Source organism: Condylura cristata, unplaced genomic scaffold (genome assembly GCF_000260355.1).
Source record: "Condylura cristata isolate star-nosed mole 26May11 unplaced genomic scaffold, ConCri1.0 scaffold00005, whole genome shotgun sequence".
Taxonomy (NCBI): domain Eukaryota; kingdom Metazoa; phylum Chordata; class Mammalia; order Eulipotyphla; family Talpidae; genus Condylura; species Condylura cristata.
The window spans coordinates 42,928,558-42,952,819 of NW_004567106.1; the positions used below are offsets into that span (position 1 = coordinate 42,928,558).

The 24,262-nt window shown below is 34.9% G+C and overlaps 1 protein-coding gene across 1 annotated transcript in view; it reads right to left on the reverse strand.

The window, feature by feature from the left end:
- RELN (reelin) overlaps positions 1 to 24,262 on the reverse strand; it is a 399,660-nt gene that overhangs the window by 233,079 nt on the left and 142,319 nt on the right. Inside the window, exon 4 of the mRNA XM_004677158.2 lies at positions 9,788 to 9,858. Within this exon, the coding sequence (XP_004677215.1) occupies positions 9,788 to 9,858 (71 nt within the window). The remainder of the gene's footprint in view (positions 1 to 9,787; positions 9,859 to 24,262) is intronic.

Sequence of the window (24,262 nt, forward strand, 5' to 3'; positions counted from 1 at the left end):
AATGACAGGAATGCCACTCCATTGTATTAGTCTTCCCCAGCTCTGTATGCATAAATAAATCTTAAAAAAAAAAAAAGAAACCAAATACTTTCATTTAAAAAAGAGTATGTTTAATTACCCCCAAACATTAATCATTTGACAAAAGATTTTGTCTTTCAACTGATTAATTTTGGAAGGCAACTTTTAAGTAATCATGCAAGCCCAAAATATATTTAAGGCAACCTGTTGAAGAAATTCTCAGTACATAGGATGACAATTTCAATAAGCTGGGTAGAAAAGGAAAGGATGACAAATATTAGAGATAAGCACTGCATGAATATTAGTGATTACTTTTATTTCAAAAGAGCTTTAGAGTAAGGCAGGCACTATATGTGTATTACAATAATGTATATAACTATAATAAAGGTATTATGTTGCAGAAACTGTATCTGCTGAATTATTTTAGAATTCAAAGGCCCTAGGTAGTTTTGCCTCAGGTTTCCCTTCACCTAATTTGAAATTCAAATGTATGAAACTTCCAAAGCTAAATATGACAAATTAGACACGGTCTGTGAAGTTACCATTTAATGAGCTATGAACCCAGACTTTCATCTCCCCAGGAATAATTTCTTTATTACTTTTTGTATTTTATTGCAATAAAGCACCATTTGACCTTCAAGTATGGTAATTAAGCTTCCAAAAATGTTATAAATTTAGAGTGAAAATAGTTCTCCCTGTGTTAAGGAATATACTTAAGATCAGTATAAAAGATTACTTAATATTTGAAGACAGCTAAATTACACACAGAACCAGCAATATTAGGAATTATGCTTTTCCTCCTTTCCTCCCCTACTTCCCACTTCAACTTGATTTGTGTCTCAAACAGCTCATCATCTCTCATATTATAAAATAAATGGGATAGGAGCAAAATAAAAATAATATATCTTTATAACCAACAAGTGGAAGAACAGAGCATTCTTATGGTATGATTTATCTGATAAGGAGACATCAATAATGATATCTTAAACTCTAAAACTTGAGATTCACTGTCTTGCCAATTCTCATGTTTCTCTTCTGAGGAGACATCCATATGCTTTTTAAGAATTTGACAATGGTATGAATAAAAATTTTAAGTGAAAACAAATACAGAATACAAAGTAATATACCATCTGGTATTGTTAGTGAATTAAAAAAAATACTGTGTAGCAATTTTTTTTAGATATTAGGCCTTTGAGAATGTGAAAATATAAAGTTTCTGGGTGGGGCAGAGAAGAGAAACTAAAGCTATAAATTGACCTGAAGAGTGAACACACGTCGTTTTTAAATAACACTTGGAAGTAGGGAGAAAATCATCAACATCACCATCATACAAAAATAACAGAATGGAAGTAGGGATGGAGGTGAAGGGAAAAGGTGGTGGGGTGGGGGAGAGGGGGAGGAAAGGAAGCAGGAGGAGATTGGCCCTCAATAGGAGGTAGACTTTTTAATCTCCCCTGCAGCTTCCTGTGACAAAGTTCTGTCACAAGCTTTTTCTGTGACAAAGTTCTGTCTATAGGGAGGCGAGCAAAAGTCACCTGAGTTCCATTTCAGGCTGGGTCCTGTTCTCTAAAACAACAGGTGCTGAATAGCCAGCATGCCCCTAGATCTGGCAGATCTGTACTAGGTACAACGGAGTCACTTCACTAATTCTGGACCATCTACTCCTGGACTGGCTTATAGCTGAGAAGTGTATTTCTAATCATTTTAGTCACCTGCAGTTTAAAGCATTTTGCCAAAAAAAAAGTTTAGTCAAAATTGTAACTGAAAGAAGACTTTTCCTGTGGGTCCTCTTTTAGGATAAAGTATCCTCTCTTTACTTAGGTCACAATCCTACTGGTTCTTGTTGCAAGTAGTAGAGAATTCAGCACGTTTAAGTGTTGAGGAGGAGGGGATTGTGAACAGGAAAACAGATTACAAAACTGCTGAGCAAGGTCCAGAGGAAATGACAGGAATGCCACTCCATTGTATTAGTCTTATTTTTTTTTTTTCCTGAATTGTTGTGGTCTTTCCCTTCTAGGTTTGGGTGATATCAGCTACTCAGAACAGGATGTGTAACTGCCTTACAGGTTCTTGTAACTTCTAGGTGTGCAGTAAATGGTTTCACATATGCTAATCAGGGACACAGAATAGCATGTATTAATATTAATGAACTCCAAAGATTAGAACACTATGAAAATGTTTTAGTTACAATAAAAACTGACTCTTCAGGCCCTCCCTGGTGGCACAGCGGGTTAAAGCAAGCACTGAGAATCTAAAGCCGCTTCCGCATGAGTTCGATTCCCGCCTGCCCCGGAGGTGACCACATGGCGAGGCAGACCTCTCCTGACCCGCCCGCTGCTCCCCTCAGCAGTGTACTACGTCGATCTGCCTGTTCTGCTCCCCACTCTGTCTCTGGTGAAGCCTCTCGCCGCCCCTGAGCCTCTGGCCTGTACCCCAGTTCTGTATGCACAAATAAATAAATCTTTAAAAAAAAAAAAAACTGACTCTTCAAATGTAAAAAATAGGGTTGGATTATTTAACGTAATAAATTTGTAAAAATAACACTAATTTAATAATGAAATTGTAACATGAGTTTTGAAAACTATTCACCTTTCTCTCAGGTAATTACATGATCTTAACCTAGTTTTTGTCCTTCAAAATATGGGGGAATCAAGAAGATCACTAAGCAGTTTGAGTACAAACTGCACTTCTATGGACATTCAAAAGGACTTAAGAGTCAAATTTTCTCAGGCATAAATCTTGGTGTTTTCATTTGAGACTAGATAAAGCTGTCAAGTGGGAATGTATGTAGCCCTGAGAACTGAAAAAAAGTCTTTAAATATATGTTCAATCCTCTCAGGATAAACAGCACCGGTCAAAACCGCCATTCTTTTGGAAATTAAAAGTGTTCAGACCTACGCAGAGGTAGTAGCAAGAAATTATACTATGGGCCCGCAAGCTTTGTCATTTCCCCTGAATTTTGTCTGTCATCAGGATCATTTAGAGACACTCTTTGCTTGCCACATCTCAGGATTTCAGTTCATTCAATTATTGGGTACTCTGTGAACCCATAAAGTACAAAAGGGGTTCCAACATTGTTACAAGTAAGTTTCCTAATTGGCTCTCTCTGTTTGCAAATTATAAAGTACAGGGATGTTGGGAACAGCAGTTGTGACTGCTAAACTGAAATATAAGCTTTAAGATAGCCACCGGGAAAACAGATGTTTTCAAATAGCAAATGTTTTTTGTTTTGTTTTGTTTTTAATGCATTTAGATGTTTATTTCTCATGGATATATCATCAGTTAACACTAATATATCACTGTTGGGCATCTCTCATTTAAACACTGGCTCATGGATTTAGTCATGTTATTCTTACAAGAACAAGTTGCCAAAGTCACCATGAAAATGAGAGGTAAGAAGGCTCAATAGAGTTCTTTTAACAGCTTGTCAATATGTTTCTTATATACTTCAAATAGCAAAAGTTTTAACATTGGATAAATTAAAGTGGAACACATCACTCACTATTTTTTTCCAATTAAAGTAGACAAGATAAAATCTAATTCTGACTATTATTTGATTCTGACTTCTTTCATGTGAACTAATAAGCAATTTGTAAATTCAAGGCATTAGTTAGTAATATAAGCTACAAAGTAAACAGGAATAGCCAAGGGAAGATTTTGGTACATCTAATCTACATTTCACAAAAGATTTGGATACAAAGGTATTCTATCCCACCCTACCCCCAGTTTTATCAAGATATAATTTATCATAAAAATTTTATATGGGTCTCTATGGAGGCACAGGGGGTTAAAGTTTCAGTGCTTACGCAAGCTATCACCAGCCATTATAGACTGAGTTCGATCCCTAGCTAGGGAGCTGACTCACATGGCGCAGCAGACCTCTTCTGTCTCATCCACTGTTCCCCTCAGCAGTATAGTCAGTAGATCTGCCTGTTCTATTCCCCACTTTCTGGTGAATCCTCTCACCCTCTTCACTTCTGACTTATACCTCAGTTCTTGCATGCACAAATAAATAAAAATAAATTATTAAAAATGTTATATATTTTAGGTGTACAACTTGATACATACATTGTGAAATAATCATCACTCTCAAGTTAACCTCATATTCAAAGGTATTTTTTTAAGGTATCATTTTCATGCTTCATTTTCTCCTTTTTGAAGTTCACTTTATTCATTTTTTTATGCATACAGAGCTGGGGTACAGGCCAGAGGTGCAGGAGCAATGAGAGGATTCCCCAGAGACAGAGTGGGGAGCAGAACAGGCCGACTGAAGAAGCACACTGCTGAGGGGAGCAGCAGGCAGGTCAGGAGAGGTCTGCCACACCATGTGGGTCATCTCCAGGTAGGGCTAGAACTCATACTGAAGTGTCTTCAGCTTCTTAGTGCTGTGCATTAACCCTCGGCACCACCAGGGAGGGCCCTCAAAGGTATTTTTAAAGTATTAAAAAATATCTAATTAGATGAATCACCTCATTCAGCTAATGGAATTACTGAGGCTTATACCTCCCTTTACCTCAAAGTTTAAATAAATCTTCACCAAAATTTATTACACTGGTTTAAAAAAAATCCTGAGTTTGGGGACTAAATGAAATAAATACAGTTTACCACCATGGCTCAATGGTCCTTAGAGAACATAGCCACACTTTCTACCGCTCACTGTTCTGAGAGTTATAAATAACAGAACAACTGCTGAGCCTGGCAGAAAGCAGTCAAGGTTTTCTGCTCCAACTCCAAGCCTGACCCTTTTCCTCCTGACATAAAACATTTGCCTTTGGTTATATCCACTTCCATCAACCCAACAACAGAGAATTCCAGCATGTTTTATAAATGGCATGCACCCTTTGGGGGCACTACAGGACACAACTACTGTTGGCCGTAAAGTTTGCCATCTGGCCTTGCTGAATAATCGATGTGTGCATTTGAAGGGGGCATGCCACGAAGCTCACAGGATGATGAACATACACATGCCACTGTTTCCCTTGCCCACTTCCCTCCTAAGCCCCTCCCATGTGCACACCGCTGGGCCAGCAGCTATCAAGCAAACACATTTGCATCAGTTTTGCACTTGCCACGTTGTCTTACGAGGGATCCAAAAAAGGGTATATTCTCTCTGAGGTATTCAGGGAATTACAGCCGTGGCAGTGAACCTGTTTATTGAAGTTGTGGTTCTTGATTTTTAAAGTTGTATGTTTTAAATGTAAGGATCTATTTGGTATAATGGAACCAACACTGTGAGCCCAGATTCTACTTCTGCCCCTTACAAGTAGTGTATATCTTTTCATGTTAACTGCTCTTTGGCTTAGTGTTAAATATATGATAAGGAACGTACAGACTGATGACCATAACAGAAATTCAAATACTATTCATGTATGTACATATCACTCATATCAACATTTTCAACAGAATGCCTTTTACATGATTCAGAGGGACACAGATTAGGTTTGTGGCTCTTTCTAGACTGTTCAATAATAATTCATAGAAAGGACTGATCTCACCTACTTCCTTTAAGTTTTCAATGTATTCTGAAATCGCCTCTGCCTCTGCACTACTGCATTTGTGTTTAAAATCACATTTTAATGACATTTTGAACAACCTCGCAGATAGTCACAGGGCTAACACCCTGACCTCCTTCTTGGTCTCTGCTGTAATGTTACTTTCTTAGTACCTTACCTACAACCCTATTTAATATTGCAACATGCTTCTTTCCCTTTCTCCCCACCATGTAGTCAGACCATGCCCTGTTTTTAGTTTATTTTTCCCTATAATATTTGCAACGTTCTAACATGGTATCCTTTTTACTCTTTTACTCCTCACTTACTGTATCTTTCTTCTCCAACACAGCAGGGGTTTTGCTTTGTCCCAAAACCTAACCTAGAACAGTCCCTGGTCAACAGCAGGCATTTAGCAATCCTTGCTGAACAAAGAATGCTGAATGAATTCACTTCTTTATTTTTTATTGCTGGTGGAAGAATATAATCATTTCCCATTTCAAAATATCTGGCAATATACAACCTAACACTTTCCCACCCCCATCACAGACTGGAAATGAGAAACCCTTGGTTTCTTGTATACACCATTATATGCAAGTGGAACTCAGCTGGAGATGTATTTACAGTTACCTAGCTCCTCAGGACCAGTTCCGAAACACCCCAATTTATTCAGCTCTTATACCCAATTTTCTTTTCTAAGACATGTTTGTTCATGTCACTCTTTTGCTTTCCACACTATAGAACAACATTTAAGGGCTAGAGTTTTGACAGAGGACTCTTTATGATCTAGTCCATTTACCCTCCTATTCCCATGGCTTAGATACAATAAATTGTGAGATAGATTTCTCTTTCCTACATTATCAGACTATTTTACTTCAATTGTTCATTTACTCATTTAATCAACATTTAGTGCATATATAGTATGCAACTGTAAGAAAAACCATCATCCGTTCTCTCAAGGAATTTACCTCTAATGGAAGACAGGCATGTGTGATAATATTCTTATTAAAATATGCAAGAAATATTTATCAAATGAATGAATTTATACTCAGGTAGGTGGCTTTATTTTAAAGGTAGTACAACGTGATTATTAATACCATGGGACACTCACCAAGCAGCCTGGGATCCAATCCCAGTTCTGCCATTTACCAGCAAACTGTTCTCACTGTGCTTTGTTTCTTCATTTTTAAAATAGAGATAATAATAGTTCCTTTTTCAGAGGGTCGTTATAAGCATTAAATGAGTTTTGTGATGGTAGAGGGGAGTCTGGCACATAATCGTACAGACAGTGCTTCCATTTGGAGAGGTAAGTCACCACCAAGACTAGCTTGAGGAAAAGTTTGAGAGCTCAGAGACGCTTTTTCAGAAGGAGGTAATACCTAAGCAGGGTCTGAAAGCCTGAGTTACCCATATGAAGAATATGTATAAGGGTCATCCATGCAAACCAAACAGGAAGGGAGCATACAGAGTGTGAACAGAACTGGTGATGGAGTAAGGTATATTCCCTGGAATTTTAATGAGAAAATGAGAGAATGACAAGAAATGTATAAATGGAGGCAAATTAAAGTCAGTTTATGAAAGATTTTACTTGTACAGCAAGAGATTTTACTCTGGCTATAAACTATTGTCTCCAACTGTGATATTGAAAGGTTTTAAGCAGGTAAATAAATGATCACATCCTGTTTCCACTTTAGAAAGCACATTACAGTAGCTCTGTGTAGGGCACTGAGAAAGTAGAAGCAGGGAAATTGGAAAGGAGGCTACTCAGAAATTCCCAGAGGAGGTGATGGGTCCTGATCTAAGGTGGGTGAATGGCAAATGGCAATGGGATCCAGAGAGAGGGAAACACCTTTTCTCTTAAAGTGCTGCTGACTCAGCAGTAGCTCCTGGGCTGTCTTTTCTACATTTATCCCAGCCATGTAGCTGCTTCCTGGATCTTCCATTTACACCCTAAACTAGAAGAACAGAATATTGGTCTTTTTCACTTTTATATTTAGCACTGAGCTAAGACAGCGGCTAGGAGGTGCTGGATACATGTCTGCAGAATAAAATTCTTCAAGAATGTCTTTTAGGGAAAGGGATCAAGATTACAGACTATGTGAGATATCACTAGTGTGTTTTCTGATCCTTTTTACTTTTTCACTAAACTTACCTAGCAATATAGTCCTGTAATAAAATCTAATAAAGCAAAGTCTGGTAAGTTTATATTATTAAATTAAATTTAAATCAATAAACCTACTCAATATGTTGTAATTGAATGGCACTATGCTGTAGTATATAGAGATTGTCATTTTCCCCTCTAATAAATTCATTAGATATTCCACATCCGATGCAAAGGTATTTATTACAAGATAAATTTATGTTATTTTACTTTGGGAAGTAATTGATATTTTATTTAAAAGTAGATGGGGACAAAACAAATATATGGTTTATAGCACCAATTATTTCCCTTAGTATTCCTGACAGCAGGAAGCCATCACTCTTGTTAGTATTCTTCCCACCCTACCTGGGATGGATTGATATGATTTCAATTGATTAAGTCTTGTTGAAAGGCTCAATTTTCCCCTTTGGTTCCAGGCTCAATACCATTTTTAATAACATCCACATCTACCATCATATAAATAATATTCATGTACAACTACCATTAACACTTTTATCCCCTCTTTGACTAAGAACATTTCCTAGTGATTTTTCTTGGCTCTTTCATTTTAAATGAGCCCAGTTCCAACAATTCATTTACAATAGAAAAGATTCAACAATCCAAGGTTTAAAATAATTCAGTTTTTAGGCAATGTTAAATGTTAATAAAATCAGATACATCTTTTCCTGACACTATGCATTTTTCAGAATATTAGTATTTAGTGTGTGATATAGTAGTCTATGTTTTCATTAATGTGGATATTTTCATAGTTTGGAAAAAGATTGACATTGTGATAGATTCTTGAGCCTACTACAGAGACTAGCACATTTTCTATTTCAGAAACCACAGATTAAAAATCTGATTAACCCAACAATATTGATTATGTTTCAAACTATAATTATAAAGGGGTTTTCTAGGGCTTCATTGATGACTAACAAGCTAACGCCAACCACTCCTGACAGGGAGTTCAATCTCCTGTCAGGGAGCTAACCCACTCCTGTCTCACCCACTGCTCCCCTCAGCAGTGTATATCAACTGACAAACCTGTTCTACTTCCCACTCCCCGGTGATTCCTCTCAACTCCCCGCACTTCTGGCCTACATCACAGTTCTTGCATGAATGAGTAAAAATAAATCTTAAAAACAAGTAGTTTTCTAATAGTCAGTTTCCCTAGTCATAATTATCAAACATAGTGAAAGCCATATTGATGATGTACATAAACACATGTTTTAAATATATAAATGACAATTAATGACTTTTTTAGGCATTTCAAAAATCAATATTATTTTCCCTTAAGCCCATTAAATTTTTTAGCAGAGCTAATTACTAAAATTTGCATTTAAATTCAGTAAATTAACAAATTTCATAAAAACATCACACAAATCAATGATATATCTATGATGACATAGGTACTACACATGATATATATGTATACATATGTACATATATATAATATATAACACAATCAGGCCCTCCCTGGTGGCGCAGCGGGTTAAAGCACTGCACTGAGAAGCTAAAGCCATTTCCGCATGAGTTCGATTCCTGCCTGCCCGGAGGTGACCACATGGTGTGGCAGACCTCTCCTGACCCACCCGCTGCTCCCCTCAGCAGTGTACTTCGTCGATCTGCCTGTTCTGCTCCCCACTCTCTCTCTGCTGAAGCCTCTTGCCACCCCTGAGCCTTTGGCCTGTACCCCAGTTCTGTATGTACAAGTAAATAAATCTTTAAAAAAATAATAATAATATATAACACAATCAAATAGTTCAAGCAATAAATACAAAGATTCTCAACAAAGTTGACAAGGCATTTAAATAATAAATCAAGCAGATAAGTTTTTGTAGAATTCTAAAATTATTACTAGTATTACTATTTCCTGAACAATTAAAGATAATCCATTATTTAAAAAATGATTTTTTACTATTATTTATTAATTTAGTTTATATTTGTTATTTTCAGAACAACTATAGCTCTCTATCAACAAATAATAAATTTTTTTAGGGAAATGAAGAAGTAAATAATTCCATGTTTCAAGCATCACTATCAAGTAATGGTGATACAATCCCTATTCTGTATATAGAACAAAAGACCTATCATAAATAATTTTGACACAACCAATATGGAACAATAACATAATTCTTACCTCCTTGCTCACACAACTGCTGGGCTAAAGCATCTTTGAAAATAATCTGGCCCCTATGAGTTGCTGTAGCCCTGGAAGTGAATAGGAAAAGGTTAATCCAAATCTTGTCATGTTTGGTGATAATGTGTTAACCTTTTTAAAAAGTGATCAAAGTATTATTGTATGAATACAATTTTTTAAATGAATGCATCTAAATAGTGATACAAATGAACAATAGAGTCAAATCTTAAACGAAGGCCACTGAGTTGAGAATTATCTTCTGATTTTATTTTACATAGAAATAACATTTGTGGGCTCTTTTCAAAAAGAATAAATGTGAGCAAATCTTGGATGCAAGAAAACATATGGAAAAGAATCTTACAAAAATCCTTCAGGAGACTTTGAGGTAAGTGTTTTGTGGACAAACATGATATCACCATTAATATCATACTTGTTTATGAAATCAGTAGCACCCATAACACAGTTATCAGAATTACCTTTTTAAAAATATTTGTTTTAAAGAGCAATTAAGAGATTTTTAACAAAATCTGTCATCATTAAATACACCTTCCCTATCACTGGGTTTAATTCGTTATTTGAAGATGGGCATCTTTTACCTCCTCTAAGCAGAGCTCTGCACATGGATAGGTGAAAAAATAACATCCTTGCAGTAGATGTGTTATTCAATGGCTATAATAGGAATGGTCTTATTAAAGGAAGAATTATTTATGCTTCATATATGAAGTGTTTTTTCCTTAAAGAGGATTCTCTGGCACAAAATGTATTATTTAAATAAATTAAAAACAAAATCATGTCTCCTTACAAAACCTGATTTTAAAAAATAAGTCACATGAAATCTTTTTAATAACTGAAAAACGTTAACATTAAATATCACCTTTAGGACTAGTGTAGTTTAGTTCTACAAAAATAATTTGATTCGGTCATCACTTACAGGTAGATTATATACAAGATACTATGATAGGTCACAAGAGCAGTTTTTTTTTTTTAATAACTCCCTCCATATTTGTAGTCCTCAGTCAACATCCTGCCCTTTGCAGGCCTTAATAGGACCACATGACCTCAATATTTCCCACTCTGATCTACGTCTGGAGGTTCCTTCTCTTCTTTAAGGAGCCATTGCGACCCCTTATGTTGATTCCCTTAGGAATTAACTCTATGAAAGGAATCCGACAAATTAAGCCAACCTGAACCGTTAATGAGTGATGATGCTCCAGACTAACATATTTTAGCAGTGAAACTGAGAGTTTTATAATTTAACACACATTCAAATATATGGTGATATAATTTTCAGTTTTGAATGGTGGAGGGGAAATTAAACTGAAGTGAAAAATCACTAGTCAATCTTCAACTCATACCATATGTGAAGTTTATAAGGGTAATCAGACCTTGTTGTTGCATATTAATCATTATCAAAATTACAGAGAAGCAGATGCTATTACTCTCTATATAGTCACATATGTTTATAGATTTTCCTTTGCTTTTAGCAAGCTGCAAATGAGGATGAAACATAAGGCAAATCCAACCCATAAACATGCCCTACAAATTCACTCCTCAGTTATAGTTTTACGTCCAGAGGAAACATGGAAACTTTATTTACCTAAATGCATTTCAATCTCTATCAACTCAAGAATTTCTGAGTTCACATACATAGCTAGTAGCATTAGGATCACAAATGTAGAATTACAATTTGATATTTGCTTTGGAGGGTTTTTCTTTTTAAAAAAAATGTTTGCATTTTTTTAAAATTGAGGTAACACTGGTTTCAACACTGCATACAGATTTAGGGATACAGATTTACATTTTAGAAGGGACATATTTTCAAAATTATAAACCACCAAAAAAAGTCCTATAAAGTACAGTGTTAAATAATTGCTTATTTTAGTTGCCATATGGCTGTAAATATAATAAACCTATAGCAATATCTCCTACTCGCCCACAACTTAGCTATAATTGTGCTGTCTGTGAGTCTCATAAAATTGGTAAGGTCAAAGTGTCCAGATAAAATTCATGTAACAAAAATTTTTCCCAGGATAACAAAAAAAAACTAGAAATATCTTGGTCACTACACAGCATTTTATGAATAGTCTACATTGATCTCCTTAGATTTAGGCTTTATTATTTTCATTCATTGTTTTATTTCCATTATTTTGGTTCAATGGATAAATTTCTTAGGAACTAGAGAATAACGGAATATGAAAGAACTTTTAAAGATCATCTATTTCATTAGCAGGCATATATCCTGAAATTCCAATTTATGAAGCAGAGAAACCCTAGTTTTTGAATATCCAATTTGTTACCTATCACTTATTTCCCAAATTTTCTGTCTCACTTCTCTGGAACTCTTAGGGCTTTAAGGGAGCAGAGTCTGAAAACCAATGAATTAGTCTAATTCTCAAGAGTATCAGGAGACTAAAGGCCAGTGAGGATATTTATTTGTTGAATGTCACAGACTGTTAATGGCGGAGGGAACCTCAGTCCAGGTCTTAACTCCAAGCTTTGGATTCTTTTCCCTCAATAAATAGTTTTCAAATGTATTCCACAGTGGTGTGCTCAGTGTCTGGTCTCCATGGAAGTCAGAGCAAGGAATAGGGAGTGCTCCAGGCTCCATTAATTCAACCTCAGTTTTATATCTTCTAATTAATTTTGTTTGAAGGGCTCAACAATTAGAAACTGGTTTGAGGAGCGCTGCACACCATGTGCTCAAAGTTGTTGTAAGAAGCCCTCTGCTTGGGAAAAGTAGAAGTTGTGATAATACCAATATAACTGGGATATAACTGTGCATGTGTATAAGGCTATACAGTCACATATTTATACATACATACATACACACACACATATGAATTGAAATTTATCTCCTGTTGCTGCTCTGTATAACTTGTCTCAATTAATCCCAACAAAAATCATAAAAGGTAAATGTTATCTCCCATTTTCCTGGAACATAAAACTATTGGGTGATGTTTAATGCAACACAATAGATGATAAAGCCAGGATTCATACCCATGCAGTCTACAGAATTCTTGCTTTTAAACATTACACTAAATTGTTATTGATATGGGTCAAAGATTTGATAGTAGCTATCTTTTCTCAGAGGGGAAGCCCAATGTCTGAGACTAATCTTAGAAGTCATGTTTCATTTAGCTGTGCTTTCTACTCCAACCCTTCAGCCCATAGCTAAGCCTTTCCACTGAACCTCCTTTGGACAAACTTCTTTTCTGTTTCTGGTTGTAGCCTTGGTTACTTGGCTAGCAATTTTATGGGGTTTTTCCTTTAAAATATCTTTTCACATGATCACTCATGAGTCTCAATTTCTAGTCAGCTCACTGAAATCCTTTTCAATTCCATATTATATATCCTCCAATAGCTCCCACAATCTGTCATCTCTCTCCTGTTCTCTACCCAATAAGAGACACTTCCCAGACCCTTTAATGCATACAGGACACACATACATGTGTGATAGATAATAATCAGGTGCATCTCTTTATTAGCAAACATTTACATTCTTCAGATGAGATTTTCATATAGAAATATCCAATTATTTCATAGGTGCATGGATAGTAGTGTTAGGGTCTGCATAATAGCATCCTATCTTAGAAGCAGAAGCCAGTTCCATTGCTTTATCTCATCTGATGTTTGCTCTACATGCTTCAGAGTATGGCTAATGTCAAAAATAGAAAGTCTACCTTGAATATATTTTATGGTTCATCTACAGAATCACAGCACTTCAAAGTTTTTTAAAAATATATATGACTATATTAAATGTATACTAATCACATATTCAGATTTTAAATATAAACTATATTTAAATATAAGCATATTTAAATATAATTTATACAAAGCAAATATATTTACACATGTAAACATTACACATAAATATATTTAGATAAAAACATTAAACATTTTATGTAGATTCAAAAATTGCTAAAAGCTAAGCAACAAATTAAAATACTTTAGAAGTCATGTTCTTCAATTAATTCACAGCATATTTCTTCTTGTAAGTATATACAGCTATGATCTATATAGTGACAGATCTTACTCATTTTCAGGCCTGTTATCTTATGTAATGTATAGCTCTTTTTGGTTGGGGGCAAGCTATGAAATTTGTGGATCTAATAACTTTGTTGGTACTACTTGCACTTAATTTTCCATAATCAGTAGCAATTTTTCAGAAGAGTTCAGCAAACATATTTATTGTTCACTACTTTGGGGTGTAGACCAGATGCAAAGATTTCTAAGGTTATTTTGCCAACATGAATCCCTATTACATAAGTAATTTTAAGTTCCCTTTAAGGTGTAATAAAATATCATTTGAGAAGCTCTAAAGATCCTACTAAATGAAAAAAGTTCATTATGATCACCGTATTTGGAGCGGAAAATAGTCTTTATTATTATGAAGTTAAAAGAACATACCACAGTCTAATTTTAACTGAACTCCTAGAGATCTGTCTGCCTAACAGTGTGTGTTGTGAGGGAGAATGCTGAAGCTCATTGTCTCTGGAATCTGAAAGATAAACTTTTGAACACTGTGAACTGCAACTTGTGAACTATCTGACTTTGCACAACTTATTTCATCTTTCCAGGCTTTTGATTCCCTCTATGAATGGGCATATTAATATAACTACATTAATATTCACTCTTCACATACTTGCAGTCAGTCTTTCTCAATCTCAACAGAGTTCAAGTTTCTGGAAGCAGAGCAGATAACTAAAAAGAAATTATCCCCTAGAATACACTTATTATAATGAATTAAGCAGATGAAGGAATCAAAGCTGTATTATCCAATTCACAATTTCTTTCCAATGTGCAATATTACCATCCAGTTTCCAAAAAAGAAATAAAAGAGGCTTTTATAGAGTTGCTACATTCCCTACCAAAGTATGTTATTTGCTTATTTCATGAATCAATTTGCTTATTGATCAATCTAAAGAATCTCTTCTAAATCTAGGATTTACCACCAGTAGGGGGGTACCTTCCCCACCTTATCCCCTGCTTTACCAATGAAATGTGGTACATTACTGTGCCTTGTACATCCACATTTGGAAGACTATTCATTAGTCAGTGATCTGATTCTAACCAATAGCAAGCATACCTTCCTCCAGGAAATGTTACTAAAGACATGAAACCTGGGGGAAAAAAGAGGGTTTCTGAAATTTGTAAACTTGACCTTCAAATGAATCAATTTATTTGCAATGGTCACATCCTCTTTTTATTGTCAAATTACTATACTTTCTAATTAAGCTAAGGCACACCTTTGTGTTTATTAAGAGAAAAAAACTCCACAACTTAAAAAATATAAAAAAAGAGTAATGAATAGGAGAAACAAGTAACATTAGAGAGAAACTTCTTTTATATTACACTGTCAACTGAAACTATACTAATACCTTTGCAAAATGAGTAAAGGCACATACAAAGAATATCATTTAAATAGGGCCAATAATTAATGCTTAATAGTAACTTCCTTCTTAAGTGATTCAGCACAGTTAAGTACTATAATTAAGGTCTAGGATTTGTTTTTCAATAAAAATAAGATGAGTTCATTTCATGACTTTTGATTGGTCTCCTGACTTTTTTCCCCAAACATTTAAAAAATGATTTCCAGTTTTTTAAATTCTAAAACTCTATCACTGCATGATTCAAAGTTAAGTGAGTATATATGATCATGTGTACACAAATACACATAAAGAGTCATGCTAAATGCCGGCTGCATCATTACACGTGCTTCCCTGAAACAGTGTGGGTCATATCATTCTGGGAGCATGGTACTAGATCAAGTTTATGTCAGCTGGCATGCCACAGCAAGCTTGTTATCATCTCATGGGAGCTTTTAACAGTCATTTCCTTATTTAAATGTATAATTCAATGTATATATGTAAATAGTTTTGCATACAGATAATACATATTTAATCTCTAACACAGCTAATTCCCTACAATCTCTAACACAGCTGATCCCAAACACATAAAAGTAAACTTACATAAGTCATTCAAGTAAGAAAGTGATTCATAAACTTAGCTTCTCACTTATAAGTCTGTCAATTTTATTTATTAACTCTCCATCAGCATAGTCACAGCTTTAATTCAGGATTTACTCATATGTGCTCTAAAAGACCACAATACTCTTGATTTGGATCCCTCTCCAAATTTATCCATCATGTCAATCAAACTTCCATATTGTGCCAACTTTCTTTCGAGAATTGCATGCTATCCTTTTCCAACGTTCATCAAGGATTCTATCAAATTTCTCAGAATAGCCTAAAAGTTTCTTTGGGACCTGTCCATGCCTACCTAGTCTGCCTCATCTCTCACCACATCTTGCAATTAAGAGGTAGGGTAGTCCTCACAGCTTCCAGAATGCATACTTTCCTTCATGCCCCAAGATTTTTCATGTCCTAATCCCGGTGCAAGGAGGACTGTTGTCAAAACTCTTTATTCATTTTATAAAATTTATCCAAGAACCACTTCTCCATTTAGAGCACTCTTTGACCACCCAGATAGTGTTGAACACCTTCTCTCAGGACAATACAGCCAATTTCCTCAACTCTAACATAGGAACTTTCTAAGGTATCGTGACTCAATTTATAACCCAGGTCTCTTTTGTGGCAGTCCTTCCTATCATAAGCACCAGCAACACGGTACGTAACAAACTCATATTCATGACTACCTAATAACCTCAAATAATACAAGGCTAATCCCTGTAATGAATAATGTAGAAGTTAATGCTCTGAGAGTTTCCTTAGTTTTAAAACTAATTACCTGAGTATGCGATAAGGTGTTTATATGTATATAAAACCTTGGCAAAAAAAAAATGTTGTGTGTTTGTATTTGTGTGTGTGTGTGTGCAAAAATTTTGTCAAAAGCATTGTCCATCTTTGAAATCTTAACATGTTCAGTTGAAACATTAAATAAGAGGCTTTCAATATAAGCAATGGATGTTTTTTCAAGGAGAGAACTGATTGCTCTATAATAAGTTCTAGGATAAATTATAATTATTAACATAGAAGTATGAAACATTTTTCCAGAAAATTTAACAAAAATCATAGAAAATAAAGAGTATTATTTATAGGAGTTTGATGTCCATTTAAAAAATGAACCAGGAATCACTGAAAAGATACCAGAAATAATCTTCCTTACCCAACATTTACTATCAAAGACTTTAAGAGGCACTCTGCATATTGAATTAGCAATGGGAATTTTCCAAAGCAATAACTTCAACTTTGAATGTAGTTTGAAGATCCTTAGGCAAAAAGAAAAAGAATAAGGAGAGGAAAGAAAAATGAAAAACTGTCTATACTTATTTTGAGATTAAAAAAAAAAAAAAGCTGGACCCTCTCTGGTGGCGCAGCGGGTTAAAGCACGCACTGAGAAGCTTAAGCCACTTCCACATGAGTTCGATCCCCCCCTGCCCCGGAGGTGACCACATGGTGTGGCAGACCTCTCCTGACCCGCCCACTGCTCCCCTCAGCAGTGTACTTCCTCGATCTGCATGTTCTGCTCCCCACTCTGGTGAATCCCCTCACCCTCCGCATCTCTGGCCTGTACCCCAGTTATTTATTAATAAATAATTTTTTTAAAAAAAAAGCCATTTTTGGCACAACCCATCATTAGATTTTACTCATACCAAAAACAAAACAAAACAAACAAAAAAAAAAACAAACCTCTTCCCAAAAGAATATTTATAATATAGATTTTACATTTATTTTATTTGCAGGATTTTCATTTATGTTTAATGAAGTAACATTTTCTTAAAACCTTGCTAATTTTTTTGGCTTATTTTACTTAGCATAATGCTTTCCAGCTTCTACACAGTATTTTAAAGGTATGCATTTATATTTTATTTCTAGAATCAAAGTTGATATTTTTTGGTATGTGAAAACAGATATTAGGTATAGAAGCCTAGTAGTACATGTTTGTGGGATACATGAATGAAGAGTCTGTGTCACACTTACTATTTAATATTAAGTGTATTATGAAATAGCCAATGAACTGTTGCATGAAAATACTTTCAAAAAGACAATTAGGCGATAAAAATAGATAGCCATGATAGATATCATTATTAGTAAGTTTAATCTTGGAAATCAGTAAGCATTACGTAAATAAGCTAATCTATTTGCTCTATTATTGGAACATGTTTTCATCATTTAACATCTTCCAGATTACTCTTAGACAAGTTGTATTCCATAAATAGCTTCTAAGACTTCAGAATAAGAATACCTTTTATACAGCATTTTAAAATCACTAAGATTCATTAAAGAAAAGTAGAAGTGGCTCTACTGGTTTAAACACCTTTTAACTAAGTATGCCTGTGTTGACGTTACTCAGAGGCAAGACAAGGACAAAACTGGTAAAACAGTATGTCAGTTCCCAAAAAAGCCTTAGTGGTGTATTGAAGAGATGAGTATTTATTGAAAATTCATGTAAGCATTATGTGTCAACTTAGAGTGGACTAAAGAAAGAGTACCACTTTCAGATATATGAGAATAAGGGTTTTTTTCCTAGGAACGACACTGTATCCATGATTTAGGCTGTGTTACTTTCATATTTCTCATTTTATTAATCTATAAAATAAACTGTCTAGACTAATCACTTCTGAGCTTCAACATGCAAATATGGAATCAGATGTGTGTTTGCACCACAATTAAAATATTTTATCTTGATAAACAGATCAATGGAACATTGATCAGAGTGAGAGCCCAGAAATAAAAACCACACACATGGACAGTGAGGTCGTGACAAAAGAGCCAAAAACTTAAAGTGGAACAAGGACACCCTTCAATAGGTATTGGGAAAACTGGACAGCAACATGCAAAAGAATGAAACTAGACCACACACAAAAATTAATTCAAAATGGATTAAAAACTTGGGCGCAGGGCCTGAAACCAGAAAACAAATAGAAGGAAAAGGTGATAAGCCCCTTGATATCAGGCTCCAAGTTCTGTTTGGGTACTGGGCTCCAACATTCAGAGAAACTACAGCAAAATTAAACAGGACTACATCAAACTAAAATGCTTCTACATAGCAAAAAAAAAAAAACCAAAATCTTGCAACAAAACAAAAAGATGTCTTACTGAATGGGAGAAAATATGTGCACGTCTATCTTCAATAAGGGGTTAACATGCAAAGTATACAAAGAGTTATAATACTTAACAGTAAAAAACCAACCAACATGATTAAAAATGGGCAGAGAATCTAAAAGACAATTCTCCAAAACAAAACAAAACAAAAATATATATATATATATATATATACAAACACACACAAATATCCATGAAATGATGTTAATTCTCTCATTATTAGGGAAATAAAATTAAAACAATGAGGTTTCAACTAAAACTTGTGAAAATGACAATGACAGGTATACAAAAGACAAGCAACCACAATTGTTTGAGAGAATGTGGAGAGAAAGGAAACATTTTCACTGTTGCTGGGGATATAAACTGGCACAGCCATTATGGAAAGCAATATGGCGATTTATCAAAAAAAGTTAAAATCAGAACTATGATTCAACCCAGTTGTCTTACTTTTGGTAAGATAATGCAAAGCACACGTTCTAAAAGATTGCACACCCCCTGTTAACTGTAGCATTAATAATTTATTTATGATAGTCAAGAATTGGAAATAACTAAGTGTCCATCTATTTCTGAATGGATAAAAGGAAGTATGGCATATGTACACAAAACTGCTGAAACTGCCAATAAAGAACAAGATTTCTAATTCATCACAACACATTAGGACATTATTGATAGAATCCTGCCAAAGTAAATAGAAAGGTATTTTAGATAGACAGACAAAGAGTATTATTCAGTCAAAAAGAATATTAGTCATCTACTGTCTTGGCAACATTCAAGTATATAAGTCAATATTACAAGCCATGAGCACCATATTGTACATTATATTTCCATAATTTGTTGATCTCATAACTGGAAGATAAAAAGATAAAAATATGGTAAAATTTAAAAGTCATTCACAAAATGTTATTTGTTGTATGATTCATTTATATGGAGTGTCTAGAATCAGGAAATCCATAGAGATATTAAGTAGGCTAGTGCTTGCCAGAGGATGGGAAAATGGGCAGTGACTGCAGTGTGTCTTCCCAGTATTATAAAAATGTTCTAATATTTTTGTCAGAGATTGAACATTTCCGTGAATATATTAAAACTACTTAGTTAAGGGTGAATAAAGGTGAATTTATGGTATGTGATTATGTCAATAAACATGCAGTTACAAAAACTAAAACTGAAATACATTCTACCAGGTTGTAGGGAAGTTAACAGTAAACATGTATATATAAAGATTATTAAGGTCAGATCTATTTTAGGAATATCTCTATTTTCATGAGGCTGATGTTATAATGCACACAAAAGAAAATGTTTTGTTGCTCAAAAAATCTTGAGAAGAGTTAAATTGGTAATTTTTTTTTTCAATGCTGCCATCCTTCAATGCTTCATTAAAAAGAAGCCAGAAGATGGCCCATGGAAACTTTAAAGCCTGAAATTGCAACCAAATTTCAATTAAACTAAGATTTAATTTCTACATATTATAAGTAACTTTAAGCCTAGAGAGAGAATAATTTTTCTTTTGTAATGTATAAGTAGTGCTTCTCTTACCTGCCTCAGGACACAATTATATGAAAGAAAACATATTAAATTATTGATGTAATGATTAATTGAAAGTCCCCTTAAATTATCTAGCATACTCATAACAAAGTCCTTTGGCACTGTGCAGGCAAAACTACTATTCTCACAAGCATAATCAAAAGCAGTCATGGGTACCATTTTTTTAAAAGATAAGTTACAGTATGGAAATAGCCAGAATGAATGGTCACAATACTGTCTAAATAAAGGTAGAATATTTTCTGTGTCCTACTCACTTAGAAATATATTTCCTGAAGTTAATACTGGCCCATATTTGGATTTAATCACCTCAGTGCTTCAAATAAATTCCAGCACTGCCATGTAGCTAGATAGAGTGTGTAGGTGGGATTCATGGCAATATCACCAGCTCTCTCATCAGTGAGTTCAATTTTGGAAAAGTACAGTTTCCAGCAAAGTTTAATAAGAACCATTTATTCCATAATGAAAAACAAGGAGTAACCCATGACAAATATAAAACTCACTACTGAGTTTAACACCCGAGCACATACATTTTCAAGGAAAATAAAAGATATGGGAGATAAGGATGGACAGTAAGAGAGACAGTGGCCATCGTGCATGGGACACATGAACATTTTGCTATTCAAATATTATTAAGACATTTAAAAGATACATTTTAAAACCATATAGAATAGTGATTCTAGAAAAGGAAGGCTTTAAAAACATACTGGTTATTAGACTTCATCCTCAACAAATTAATACTGAATCTCTGGACACAAGGCTCAGGCATACCTGCTTCCACTCAAGATCAGACTTCAAAAATACTGGGCTGAAGGCATGTACTCTGTGCCTTTCCCTCTGCTAGTCAGAAATATTTCACCTCCCTCATTGTAGCACTCCATCTGGTAATAACCATCACTATCAGTAAGTCATCTTATCCCCTTTTTCTTCAAACAGAAGCACTTTAACAAGGATTAAAAATTTTCCTGTGACCTGGCAGAGACTGTCCCTACTTGTGTCTTGATTTTTCATTATCATTGGTAGATGAAAATCCCACAAACATCTCATTCACAAACAACAGCAACAAAGAGTGGTTTTTCAGTGAAATGTGCATGCCCTACTAACCTAAAGAAACACTGTGGGAAATGATGCATCTGTCTCTGCTATACTCCATCATATACAGGTTCAATAGACAGGACTTCTCAGCCTCAAACTGATGTTTGATTTGGATAATTCTTTTCCATAGGAAGAGTGTCCTGTCCATTGTAGAATGCTTGGCATCATCCTGGTTCTCTAATCTCCAGGGTGACAAATATAACAAAAAAAGGTAACTCCACACTTTGTCTAATGCACCTTTGGAACATTGTTGAGCATCACTGGTATATAGGTTTATAACTCTCCCTATATCAAAGTTACAACATTTACAAGTGTAAATGTCATTTTGACATCTGTACTCCAAGAAATATTTCAAATTTGGCTCATGTATAGGAGTTTAATCATATATAATACTCCCTAATAACAAGTAGCATTTTACACTGAAGTCAATTTTGTGGAACAGCCATAACCAGCTCCCTGCATTGCTTTGGGCAAAAGAGAAAAGTAAGATTCAACATATACACTCTTGCAGTCCATGTGTGTATAAGCAAACCTTGCTGATTCAAGCTAAGTCTCAGTTTAGGAAAGTTGTTTTGTCTGACTCACATTTTCTGTGAGTTATTCTCTGACTAACACATCCCTTGGGATTGGGAAAGTTGTTATTGTTGAATTCTGCAATCCTGCAAGTATTCATAATTTTGGTAGAAAAAGCTCAGGATGGATAAGTGGGAATTGATGGAAATGTAAGGTATAAATGTCAAAGTTTGAAGTCAGGAGCATACTCCAAGACCTGGGATCCCCTAGTAGAACAGAGATTGAATCAACGAAAAAAAAAAAAAGTATTTTAATGTTGAATTATATGCTTACATGATTTTTTTCTTCCTTTTGCTAAGAAGTGATGAACAAATCATCCAATTTAGCTAAAAGAAAGTCTTTATTTAAAAAACAAAAAAGGCCCAGACAATATAGTTAAAAAATGAAAAGTCAGACATGGAAAATGAATATTTTAAAATTCCTTTGGAATTACAAGTCATGGTCCCTTGACTAACAGTACGAAAATGAAGGCCCATCATTATAAGTTTGCCCCACTAAACACACACTGTTTGAATTACATTCTGGATAAAGCAGTAACAAGGAATACCATTTTGACATAGCTTGAGGTTCTATAATGTCATTCTTTGCCTTCCAGTGAATGCTCCATTTTAGCATAATGCTAAAGAAATCACATTTTCATTTTTCTGTAGTTCATTATAGCTCATAGCTGTAGCAACTGACAAAACAGTCAATTTGTATAAATAATAGAACAAGCACCCATTGTCTCTCACCTGACATAGTGCCAACTAGTTGTTCTACCTTTGCCAAGAAGGAAATCATGTTTTTAAATTCTTTACCTAATTTTAATGTCCCTGAAGTTACACACAATTAATTCTTTAGGCACACTTAACTTCAAACTTAGGATATGTTCTCAAGACTTTTTCCTCTCAATCAGGTCATATAAAGACTACTGATGTCCATGTTGCCACTAGACAAATAGTAATCTCTATGTGAATATTTGAAAGCCCAAATGAATTTGCTTTCCTTCTGATACTTAAAACAGTGGCAATTTAGTGACCTTGATTTTCTATATTACTCATCTCCCAGCACTTTAAATTAATGTTTGCCTATTTATATTTCTGTTACCATTTATCATTCCCCAAAGAAGAAAAAATTGCTGTGTGCTTCTTGTTTTGCAACCTTTGGTATCAACTTAGATTTTGTCTTTTGGCATCATTACTGCAGTGAGAATAGATGAAAAAAAAATTGTTTTAACCATGGATCAATTCATAACAGAAATATTCAATGGCTAAATAAGCTAAGGGTCTGTAGAAAGTTAATGCATGCAAAGTGACATTGTCATCCTTACAGGCCTACATGGTATGAATATGTCTGAAATCCTATATATTCCTTTCAGTAGCAATTCATCTCTCTGTAAGAACTCTTTGCTAATTTAAATGCTTTATTTGGGGATTATTTTCTTTTTGTCAAAGAATCTATTCATTTTATGCATAGAACTGGGGTATAGGCCAGAAGAGGGGGGGGTGAGAGAATTCACCAGAGGCAGAGTGGGGAGCAGAGCAGGCACTACTGAGGGGAGCAGCAGGTGAGACAGGAGAGGTCTACTGCGCTTTGTGGGTCACTTCTCTGTCTGGTGATCAAACTCAGGTCTTAGTGGTGATAGCACTGAAACTTAACCCCTAGGCCACCAGGGAGGCCTAGGATTATTTTAAAAATTTGGAAAAGCTGCCAAGATGTATAGGAAAATTTCCATAAATCCTTCACCCAACTCCCCCAGTAGTAACTCCTCAGAATCATGATGCATTCGTCAATACTAAGAAATTAACATTCAGATTTTATCAGCTTTTCTGATAATGTCCTTTCTCTTCCCTCCCACCCCCATATGTATCCAATCCAGGACACTACAATGTATTTAGTCAGATGGTTTCTGTAAATACAAAAATTTCCAGGCAGTGTAATTTATTAAATTACCCACCAGTTCCATTATGAATTCATTTATTACATCAATTTTCTTCTGGAAGGGAAAGATAAGGCCAACATAAAAATCCTGGGCATGTGAGGGTATATAAAGGGAGTGTGGAGGGAAGAAAATGCTGCCAAGAAAGGAGGTAACAAATCAAAGCCAAAAGACATTCAATTTTGCCTGGGGCAGGCCCTGTACAGCTACATGTAATTAGCTTCCTCAATTACTACATCTGACAAACTAATTTTAATTTGAGAGAAAACAACAAATCATTAATTA